The following is a 12,107-nucleotide window of genomic DNA, read 5'->3' as shown; positions in this document are numbered from 1 at the left end:
TTCTGAAATGATAACAACTAAAGTAAAGAAAAAACTTTGGGAAGGTATAAAAGAACTCAGATCAGAAACAATCTCCCAGGTAAAAGCAGAAATGATAAATGTATGAAAGAAATGCTGAACACATGTAAAGAAGACATAGTTAAAAAATTAGAGGAACAATACAAAAAGATGCAAACCCTGAAAGAACCATAGAGGAAACAAACAGAATGCATGAAGCAGATCCAAAAAGCCATACAGGAAATCAAAATTCCATTGGATATTGGCAAAAGTGCCTAAATGAAAGTGAATATATAATTTCAGATCTCAAAGATAAGATTACAGCTAGTGAACAGGAAAGGTAAGATCTTTAAAAAATAACATAAGAATTCAACAGCTGCAAGATGATGCAAAGAAAAACAACATAAGATTGATAGAGACAAACGAAAAAGGTGACAACACAAATGATATCAAGAGGCTATTTACAGAAGTAATAGCTCCAAATTTCCCAAACATGAGAATGGAAACTGACATACAGATCAGTGAAGCATATAGAACTCCAAATACCCATAATAAAAATAAAACTAGTCCAGAGATACAATAATCAACATCTCTGAATCCAACATAACAACAGAATATTAACAGCTGTTAGAGAGAAGAGACAGATCACCTATAAAGGAAAGCCTATCAGAATCACAGCAGACTACTCAACACAAACAATGAAGTCAAGAAGAGCATTTTCCTAAAGAAAAATGATTTCCAACCTAGACTGATATACTCTGAAAAACTTCCCTTCAAAATGGATGGAGAAAAAAGATACTACCGTGACAAAGAACAGCTGAAGAACTTCATGACCACCAAACCCACCCTGCAAAGAATACTAAAAGATATAGTAGATAGACAGGAAAATGTCACTAAACAAGGCAGACCATTAAACAGAAGCAAAAGGAAAGGAATCAACAGAAGAAAGATAACATGAAAAAAATGAACCAATATATATTCGTTATAACCATCAATGCAAAAGGCCTCAAATCACCAACAAAAGAAACAGACTGGCAGAATGGATCAAAAAACAACATCCAACCATATACTGTCTACAAGAAAGACATGTAACCCAAAAAGAAAGTCATAGGCTGAAAGTCAAAGATTAGAAAACAATACTCCATGCAACAAGATCCCCCCACAAAAGCAGAGATAGCTATTTTGTTTGCAGACAATGTGAAGTTCAAACAAAGAATGACCCAAAGAGATAAAGAAGGTCACTACATACTAGTTAGAGGAAAACTGCAAGAGGAAGAGATAACAATCTTAAATATATATGCACCAAATTCAGGAGCAGCCAGCTATACAAAACAAAAATTAACAGAAATGAAAAATCAAATAAGCAATAATACAGTTATAACAGAAGACCTTAACACTCCATTGACAAAAATGGACAGATCTAACAGACAGAATATCAGCAAAGAAAAAACAGAACTGAATCACACCTGTGAACAAATGGACTTGGTGGACATATACAGAGTGTTCCACCCAACAACATCAGAAAATACATTCTTCTCAGCAACACATGGGACATTCTCTAAAACGGACCATATACTAGCCCATAGTATGTGCTTGAGTAAATGGAAAAGAAGTGAAATTATCCCATGCATGTTATCAGATTGTAGTGCCATGAAACTAGAAATTAATGACAAAAGAAACTGCAAAACCCACTCAAACAAATGGTAATTGAATAATACACCCCTGAGTAATCAGTGGGTCAGGGATGAAATTGAAGAAAAAATTAAACAAGATGTATAAACAAATGAAAATAAAAATACAACCTAGTGGAACATGTGGGATGCAATGAAAGCAGTCCTCAGGAAAAATTATTGCGGTGAGTTCCCACATCAGGACAATAGAATGAACACACAAAAAAAAAACACCACCTGATGCTACACCTCAAACATCTAGAAAAAGAAGAGCAAGTGAAGCCCAAAGCCAAAAAAGGGAGGAAATTATAAAGATTAGAGCAGAAGTCAATGCAATAGAAATTAAGAAACAATACAAAGAATCAGTGAATCCAAGAGTTGGTTCTTTGAAAGAAAAAAAAAATTGATAAGTCCCTAGCCAACCTTATTAAAAAAAGGAAAGAAAACATTCAAATTCATGCAATAAGGGATGAAAAAGGTGAAATGACTACAGACTCTGTGGAAATACAGAAGATCATCAACACCTATTTCAAAACCTCTACTCTCATAGGCTCAATAACTCTGAAGAAATGGACAGATTTCTAGAAACATGAGTTATGAAACCTGGATCAAGAAGATGTAAAACTGCTGAAGAACCCAATTTCAATTAGTGAGATTGAAAATGTAATTAAATCCTTACCAACAAAGAAAAGCCCAGGTGCAGCTGGATTCACTGTGGTATTCTACAAGAAATTCAAACAAGACTTATTGCCGATACTCCTCAAACTCTTCAATGAAATTGAAAGGGAAGCAATTCTCCCTACCTCATTCCTGGAAGCCCAATATTACTTGAGTACCAAAACCTGAGAAAGACCCAACCAAAAAAAGAATCACAGGCCAGTCTCCCTCATAAACATAGATGCAAATATTCTCAATAAAATATTGGCAAACAGAATGCCACAAATCATTGAGAAGATTATACAACATGACAAAGTGGAGTTCATCACAGGAATGCAGAGATGGTTCAACATACGCGAATGTATAAAGGTAATTCACCATATCAATAGAGCCAAAAATAAGAATCACATGATCATTTCTACAGAAGCAGAACAAGCTTTTGATAAGGTCCAACACTCATTTGTACTTACAGAAAATTGGAATAGATGGTTTTTACCTCACTCTAATAAAATCCATCTATGACAAACCAACAGCCAGCGTCACATTATATGGCCAAAAACTGAAAGCCTTTACCCTAAAATCAGCCACAAGACAAGGATGTCCATTATCATTACTCCTACTAAATATATTGCTGGAAATACTAGCCAGAGCAATTAGATGAGAGAGAGACAGAGACAGAGAGAGAAAGAGAGAGAGAGAGAGAGAGAAAGAGAGAGAGAGAGAGAGAGAGAGAGAGAGAGATAAGGAGTAAAGATAGGAAAAGAAGTTAAGTTATCATTATTTATAGATGAAATGGTATTCTACATAGCAGACCCCCAAAACTCCACTGAAAGACTCCTAGGTATAATAAATAGATTCAGAAAAGTGGCTGGATACAAAGTCAAGACTCAAAAATCAATGGCATTCCTATATATTAACAACAAAATCACTGAGAGAAAAATGAGAGAAGCTACACCCTTCACAATGGCATCCAAAACTGAAATATTTAGGAATCAATCTAACAAAAGAAGCAAAAGATCTGTTCGGGGAAAATTGTAATTCCCTGAAAAAGGAATTGAGAGGACCTCAGAAAATGGAAAGACATCCCTTGATCATGAATAAGAAGAACAAATATTCTGAAAATGACCATTCCCCCCAAAACTGTTATACAGATTTAGTGCAATGCCAGTCAAAACGCCACTAGCATACCTCACAGAGACATCACACCTAAATCTCATCTGGAACCAGAAGAGACTTTGAATGGCAAAGGCAATTCTAAGCAACAAAGGCAAGGCAAGAGGCATCATAATCCCTGACTTGAAGTTATATTACAAAGCTACTGTAATAAAATCAGCACAGTACTGAAATCAAAGCAGATCTGAAGATCAACGGCACAGTTTAGAAGACACAACTCCAACTACAAACACATTCAGCCACCTTATCTTTGATAAAGGGGTCAAACACCTCCCCTGGAAAACAGATACACTCTTTAATAAATGGTAGTGGATAAATTGGCTCACCATATGCCAAAAACTAAAACTAGACCCATGTCTATCACCATGTACTAAACTAAAGTCTAAATGGATCAAATATCTAAATATTAAAACAGACACACTGAATCGGTTGGAAGTCAAAGTAGGTAGCAATCTTGAAGACATAGGGGTAGGTAGGGAATTCATGAACAAGAATCAAACTGCACAGGAAATACTTCACAGAATCAATAATTGGGATCACATCTTGTTGAAGAGTTTTTCATGTTGAGAGAAATCTCTAGCATAGCGAAAAGGAAACCCACAAATTGGGAAAAAAAATCTTAGTCAAGTGTCCCTCAGACAAAGGACTTCTGTCTAGAACACATAAAGAGTTGAAAAAAATCAGACCCCAAAATTCAAAGACCCAATCCAAAAATGGGCATCCGAGATGAACACACAGTTCTCAGATAAAGAAATACAAATGGCAAATAAATACATGAAAAAATGTTCAGCATCGTTGGTCATTACAGAATTGCAAAATTAAAATCAGACTGGGATTCCATCTCACTCCAGAAAGAATGGCCAGCATCAAGAAAACTACCAGCAACAAGTGCTGGAGAGGCTGTGGGGAAAAAGGAACTCTCCTGCAGTCTTCATGGGAGTGCAGGCTGGTACAATCACTGTGGAGGTCAGTATGGAGGTTCCTCAAAAAGCTGGGATTGGAGGTCCCATTGAACACAGTTATTCCACATCTGTGCATATTCCCAGAAGAACTGAGTACATCACACCATGGTGATATATGTGCACCCATGTTTATAGCAGCACAAACTGTAATAGCCAGTTCTTGGAAACAACCTAAATGTCCATCAACCGAGGAATGAATAAAAAAGATGTGATACTTTTCTACAATGGAGTACTAGTCAGCTATAAAGAATGACCCCACTGAGATATTTATAAATAAATTGATATGATTTGAGGACATACTTGTAAGTGAAATAAATCAAACTCACATTTGTAAATACCATATAGTGTAAGAAATGGTAAGATTACATAATATTACAAATACCTCAGTAAATACAGTGAAAGGGTACAAATATGCTCAAAGGGGAACAATAATATCTCAGAGAAAAGAAGAAAAATGTAAATGAAAGAGAAAAGAAAAAATATCTAAACGTATATAAACACACTTAGGATAGCTAAGATGACTGTACTACAAATTCTGTAAGTTCTTAGAACAAAACAGGTAACCTTCATAGGGTTGGAACACTTATGCATGTTAGTGTGTGGTAATCTGAGAAACTCTTGAAGATCATGTAAAGTAACAACCCTAGTTATGCTCCTACCACCGTGTTTTGAAGGCTGATATGGTCAGTGTTTTTGGCTCTTTGCTACTGTTACTGATTTGTCATTTTTGTTTCGTGTTTTTCTACTAAATTTTTATGTTTTGTTTATTTTTGTTTTCCCCTCTGATACAGAAAAGATGGGGATACATGTAGAGACTTATACATGTAGAACTTCTCCTAAGAAGTTTACGAGAAATGATTATATAATGCATGAAGAAATGAACAGTCACTTTGAAGAAAAAGAGACACCATTGCTGATTCCATATCATCATGCTGTGAAATCCAGTAATGCCACTATCCTTTCTTCAGAGTGGTTTTCGTCTGTTTTGTATTGTTTAATTTCAACATACATGAAGGTATAGACAGCTATTTTAAAGAGAATGAGACATATGGTGACAGCCATTGTTGATTTCCCTATTATCTGGTTTTGAAGGCTTATATAATGCCTTCCTCACTCTGTTCTGATCAGTTTAATACTACTTTGTTTTGTATGAATTCATTGTGTGTGAGATAGGGACAACTATTTAGAATAAAACAAGAGACATTAGGGTAGCTAGTGATGATCTCCTGTTGTCTTGCTTTGGAATCTATGTCATTTACATTGTTTTCTTCTGATCAGTTTGGTTCTGTTTTGTTGTGTTTAGTTTTACCCTCTTTAAAATAAAATTAAGAAAATAAAGTATATGGGAGAACTGAGTGTGGTGGCTCATGTTTGCAGACATGGCACTCTGTGGGGCTGAGGCTGGAGAATCACAAGTTTGAGCACAGTCTTGGTAACTCAGTAACCTAGTAAGACTGCCTCAAAATAATAATGAACATGAAAAAGAAAAATAAATAGGCTGGGGGTACTTCTCAGAAGCACAATGCCTACCTGGCAGGCATGAGATTGTGAGTTTGTTCCCCAGTACAAAAAAAAAATGAACAAACAAACAAACAACAACAAAAAAAGAGAGAAATAAAAAATGGCAGGGAGGTAGCTCAGAATGAAGGTTCTTGGTTTAACTCCTAGTCCTACAAACAAACAAACAAACAAACAAAAATCAAAAATATATGGGAGAATTCTCACAGTCACATGTAAATGTGACTTTTGAACATAGGGCATTAGAGTGTCCACAGATGCTGGTGTCTGTGGGGCTCCTGGAACAAACTCCCTGTGAAGACTGGGGATGACTGGAGTCAGAGCCAAAGCTCTGAACCAATTTGCAAGTCTCTTTACTACGTTTGTGTCTCAACTGATACATTCCCTGTGACTTTTATCCATCTTGCACATTATTGGGTGAGAAATTCTCCCCAGAAGAGGTAGCAGAGAAAAAGTCACTCACGGAAAACGTTCAGCTGGAGAGGGTCGCTCCTGTTGGAACTGACCGGGTTGGAGACCTCACAGTGATACTTCCCGGCATCCTCAATCTTAACAGGATCAATGGTGAGGGTGCTGTTGTTCTCCGTCAGCTTCATTGTCTCTGAGAGCTGCAGGTCCTGCTTATTGAAGAACCACTGAATGGAGATGCCAGTGTCATTTGAGAGGCAGGTGAGGAGCACAGAATCATCTTCTGTGACAATGTTGTTGCTGGCATGGATCGAGGGTTGCCTCACAGGTGCTGTGGATAGAGGAGGAAACCATCTGAGCCTGGACCTGGGTCCTAGCTGTACCCTTTCCTCAGATATTCAGCAAAGGCTCTGGGCCACCGTGAGCTCTGTGTGGTGACTCTGAGAACAGCCCTGACCCTGCACAGAGGTTGCATGCCTTGGCTCAGGTGATGCTATGGAGCAGGCTCTCCCTCCCTCTGAACCCAGCACATCCACAGAGGCCCATCAACTTCCCTAGATCTCTCTGAAGGATCCATGTTAGGAATTTGTGCTCTGCCCACCTGTGCAGAAATCTCAATGGAAGGTCAAATATTTTTTCACATTGATCTTTTTCTTTTAATTGGAGAAAGTCAAAATGAAGGGTGGGAGGGGACTGTCTCTGCAGAGGATGCATGGACTGAGTAAATCAAGAAAAAGCAAAATAAAGACCAGCCTGCAGAAGGCACGGTGGGCTACCATGAAGGAAAGCCACCATAGCCTCCCACTGACTTGTGCACAATGTTTGGCCAGTGCTTTCTGACAGTAAAAGCTGAATACCTTTATCTTGAAAAACATCTTGGTATGAAAAGTACTTTTATTCCCTGATTTGTGGATTAAATACCACAGTGAAGGAAATCATTATAGAGAAATGGTCACAGTGTTCAGAAAATGCTGGTATCATTCTCTCTGCAAATGTAGCCCTTTAGCCCTGCCCTTCCCTCCATGCAGGACTCTGCAAGGAAGCACTGCTTTCCACAGGGCATCACTTGCACTTGTGTCCTCAGCCACAGACAGCTGGGACTTCAGAGCCAGGATCCAGTTCAAAGGCATCTGCCCCGAGGTGTACTTATGCAGTTCCTTGCTCACTAGGGTGACTCAGATGCCCATTGGGGTCATGATTTAGCAGTTTGCAGACAGGTCAGCCACATGCCTTTTCCATGTGTCATTTCCAACCCCAGAGAGTAAGGGCAGAGCCAATTCTGGGGTGAGACTGGAACAAAAGCATTTTCTGCTAGAGTGGAGTGCTCTCACCTCTCAGGCAACTTGAGTCCTTCAAGGACCAGACAGGAGTGCAACACTCAGGCAGGTACATAAGGACCTGAGCACTCGGAGGACAGGAGGACACCTGCAGTTTGTCTGAGAAGAGCACAGGCCTTTTCATGTGAGAACCAAGTTGAGTATTTGGTCATGAATAGACCTCAAGTGCCTCTCGTGATCTCACTGCCAGTCACCTGGTTTGCCTTGGGTCTCAAGCTCTTGAGGCTGCAGTTTGTTGTCAACTTGATTTTTGGTTTGGTTCTATGTCCTGTAACAGAAGTTTTCTGAGCTGTGGGTGGAGTAGGAGTACAAGGCCTCTAGAAAATCAGTGGTGTTTCTGAGCCACAAGGCTTTTGAGTACTTGGCTTTCCAGAGTGTGCCTATTTCTTTGAAGATTCAAAGAATTTCTAATTTTGTAACAACTTTTCTACTTTGGAAAAATAAAATTCTTGAAATAAAAAAAAGAATGCAGCATAGCAATAATTTACATAGCATTGGATATTGGAAATAATTTAGTGAGAATTTAATGTATATGGGAGGTGGGCCCTGGGAGCTGAAGGCATGCAAGTTGATTCTCAGTGCATGGGGGAATCTTTGGACCATAGCTCCCGGCAGATAAGACCCTTCCCAGCATCCCAAATAACCAGAGGATGCATGGGAGTCATTGGGGGCCAATGGGCCATGTCCAATGACCCCCCAAGTGGCTAGCAGTTGCCTGTTTTCTGCTCCCAGAGCTGAAAGGGCACTAGGTAATTTCCAGCACATAGGGAAGCTTTGGAACATCACTCAAACCAGGAAATATAGGGAAATGACAAAACGAAAGAAGAGAAGAGGGAACCAGTTGAGCCTGGATGTGGGTCCTAGCTGTGCCCCTTCCTCAGATATTCAGCAAGGCTCTGGGCCACCGTGAGTTCTGCATGGTGAGTGTACGGACAGCCCTGACCCTCCACAGAGGGTGCATGCCTTGGCTCAGGTGACAGTAAGGAGCAGGCTCTCCCTCCCTCTGTACCCAGCACACCCACGGAACCCCATCAGCTTCCCTGGAAATCTCTGAGGGACCCAGGACAGGAACTTGTGCTCAGCCTATCTGTGCAGAACCTGTGCAGAAATCTCTTCGGAAGGTCCAATACTTTTTCCAGTGGACTATATTCATTTAGTTAAAATTCAAGAGAGTAAAAGTGAACAATGGGGGTGGGGAGACTGTCTCTGCAGAGCAAGCCTGGGATGAGTAAAAGAAGAAATTTCAAGATAAAGACCGGCCCGGGGAAGGCAGGGTGGGCTATCACGAGGCAAAGCCACCATAGCCTCCTACTGACTTTTGCACAGTGTTTGGCCATTGCTCTCTGTGAGAGCCAAAGCTGAGCCACCTGCAGCCTGAAGAACATCTTCTTTTGGAAAACACTTTTATTCGCTGATTTTTGGAATAAATGCCACAGAGAAGGAAATGAGCTGAGATCAATGGGCACAGTGTTCACGAAAGGCTGGCTTCATTCTCTCTGCAAATGCAGCCTGCAGGCCCTGCCCTTTCCTCCATGCAAGACTCCACAGGGAAGCACCGCTATCCATGGGCATCACCTGCAGGTGCATTCTCAGCCTCAGACAGCTGGAAGGTCAGAGCCATGTAAGGAGAACACATATACATGGGATTTCAATGTAGGATCTGCTATATTTCCACAGTGTGTCACACCCAGATGGGGACACGTGCCTGCTCCATCATCTCAGTGTTTATCATGCTTCGTGTCAAAAACATTCAAGCTTGTCTTTGCTGCTTCTTTTGAAAGATAGAATTAGGCACGGGCAAACATGTTTCTCCTGCTGTGCTACAGAATACGGCAAGTTATTCTTTCTGTGCACCTGCACTCCAGGAGCCAAACTATTTTGATGGCCACACTAGTACTGCTCCACGCAGAAAGGAATGCTTTTTTGATAAAGACGTTTTGAAAGTGAATATGCAAACAAAAGAAGTTGAACCTTTTCCTAACATTGTATATGCAAATTAATTCGAAATGGGTCAAATAGCTGAATGTGAAACTTAAACCTGGAAAATTCTCAGCAGGAAATCGAGAGCAAACTTTGATGATATTGGATTTGACAGTGTTTCTTGGATCCGATAAAAACATAGGCAACAACAGTAAGACAAAATAGGCAAGTTGGACCTCCCGAAGATTAGAAGTTTCTGGGCGTGACAGGTTGTCATCCACGTATGACCCAGAAATTCCTCTTTTGGATATATGTAGAAAGCATTTGAAATAGACTTTTGGAGAGATAACAAAAATGTGTGGACACTTTTAATCATTCTTTAAATAAAGCGGCTCGGGAATTATTTACCCTGCATTGGGTGTTGGAAATAACCTAGAGATGATTTTAAGTATTTGGAAGAATGGATTGTGTTGGGTCCTATCGGGAGACCGGGCACACTGGGAAGCTGAGGCAGGAGAATCACAAGTATGAGTATAGTCTTGGCAACTTAGTACCCTAATAAGACTGTCTCAAAATGAGAGAATACGACCTAGGCCAGGAACACACCTCAGCAGCCCAGTGACAGCGTGACAAGTGTGCGATCATAAGTTCGGTACCCAAACCAAACCAAAAATAAAAATAAAAAAAGAAGGAAATAAAATAGGGTAGGGATGTAGCTCGGAAGGAAGGCTCTAGGCTTAAGCCCTAGTACCTTACACAAGGAAACAAACAAACAAAACTATGTGGGAGATTCTCACAGTCCCATGTAAACGTGACTTTTGAATAAGGCGTTAGAGTGTCCACAGATGCTGCTGTCCGTGGGGCTCCTGGAACAAACTCCCTGTGAAAACTGGGGGTGACTGTGGAGTCAGAGCCAATGCTCTTAACTGCTTTACAAGTCTCTTGACTACATTTGTATCTCAATTGGTACATTCCCTGTGACTTGTATCTATCTTGCACATTACTGGGTGAGAAATTCTCCTGAGAAGAGGTAGGAGAAGAAATGCTACTCACTGAAAACTGGCAGCCAGAGGGTGTTGCTCCTGTTGGAACTGACAGGGTTGGAGACCTCACACTGATACTCCCCAGCATCCTCAATCTTGACAGGGTCGATGGTGAGGGTGCTGTTGTTCTTGGAGAGATTCATCCCCTTTGAGAGCTGCAGATCCTGGTTATTGAAGATCCACCGGATGGAGATGTCAGTGTTGTTTGAGAGGCAGGTGAGGACCACAGGATCATCTTCTGTGAGAGGGGTGTTGCTGGCCTGGACGGAGGGTCGCGACACTGGCTCTGTGGATAGAAGAGGGAACCGGCTGAGCCTGGACCCGGGTCCTAGCTGTGCCCTTTCCTCAGATATTCAGCAAAGGCTCTGGGCCACCGTGAGTTCTGCATGGTGAGTGTACAGACAGTCCTGACCGTCCACAGAGGGTGCATGCCTTGGCTCAGGTGACAGTAAGGAGCAGGCTCTCCCTCCCTCTGTACCCAGCACACCCACGGAGCCCCATCAGCTTCCCTAGACATCTCTGAAGGACCCAGGACAGGAACCTGTGCTCAGCCCATCTGTGCAGAACCTGTGCAGAAATCTCATTGGAAGGTCCAATACTTTTTCCAGTGGACTTTTTTCCTTTAGTTAAAATTCAAGCAAGTAAAAGTGAAGAATGGGGGTGGGGAGACTGTCTCTGCAGAGCAAGCCTGGGATGAGTAAAAGAAGAAATGGCAAGATAAAGACCGGCCCGGGGAAGGCAGGGTGGGCTATCACGAGGCAAAGCCACCATAGCCTCCTACTGACTTTTGCACAATATTTGGCCAGTGCTTTCTGTGAGAGCCAAAGCTGAGCCACCTGCAGCCTGAAGAACATCTTCTTTTGGAAAACACTTTTATTCCCTGATTTTTGGAATAAATGCCACAGAGAAGGAAATGAGCTGAGATCAATGGGCATAGTGTTCACGAAAGGCTGGCTTCATTTTCTCTGCAAATGCAGCCTGCTGGCCCTGCCCTTTCCTCCATGCAAGACTCCACAGGGAAGCACCGCTATCCATGGGCATCACCTGCAGGTGCATTCTCAGCCTCAGACAGCTGGAAGGTCAGAGCCAGGGCTCAGAGACATCTGCCCCAAGTTGCACATTTTCATGTCCTTGCATGCTCGGAAGCCTCAGATGCCCATTGGGGACATGGTTCAGCAGCTTGAGGCTAGGCTAGCACATGCCTTCTGCAGTGGTCATTTCCCACCCCAGAGAGAGTAAGGGCAGAGCCAGTCCCTGCGCGAGACTGGAAAAGAGCTGGAGCAAAGCTCTGACCTGCTGTGCCCTGTGCAAGAGATTTGTCACCTCTCATTGGAGAAAAGCAATACAAATGTGTGTCAAAGTCCTATGGGTTCGTTATGACCCATGGAAGAGGTTAAAGAAAACAGACATGACAGAAGGAGG

At 41.5% G+C, this 12,107-nt stretch overlaps 1 protein-coding gene across 5 annotated transcripts in view; it reads right to left on the bottom strand.

Annotated features, from left to right (window-relative positions):
- LOC100731634 (carcinoembryonic antigen-related cell adhesion molecule 5-like) overlaps window positions 1-12,107 on the bottom strand; it is a 77,387-nt gene that overhangs the window by 14,932 nt on the left and 50,348 nt on the right. For 4 of the 5 annotated variants that reach the window (XM_063252820.1, XM_063252819.1, XM_063252822.1 and 1 more), the window contains 2 exons: window positions 10,696-10,971; window positions 6,441-6,716 (listed from right to left, as the gene is read on the bottom strand). In XM_063252820.1, coding sequence (XP_063108890.1) covers window positions 6,441-6,716; window positions 10,696-10,971 — 552 coding nt within the window. The remainder of the gene's footprint in view (window positions 1-6,440; window positions 6,717-10,695; window positions 10,972-12,107) is intronic. The other variant, XM_063252823.1, reaches the window with a different exon arrangement.

This window comes from Cavia porcellus, unplaced genomic scaffold (genome assembly GCF_034190915.1).
Source record: "Cavia porcellus strain 051 isolate PalLab524CR breed Dunkin Hartley unplaced genomic scaffold, mCavPor4.1 scaffold_7, whole genome shotgun sequence".
In the NCBI taxonomy this organism is placed as follows: domain Eukaryota; kingdom Metazoa; phylum Chordata; class Mammalia; order Rodentia; family Caviidae; genus Cavia; species Cavia porcellus.
This window is presented reverse-complemented; position numbering and strand designations above follow the sequence as displayed.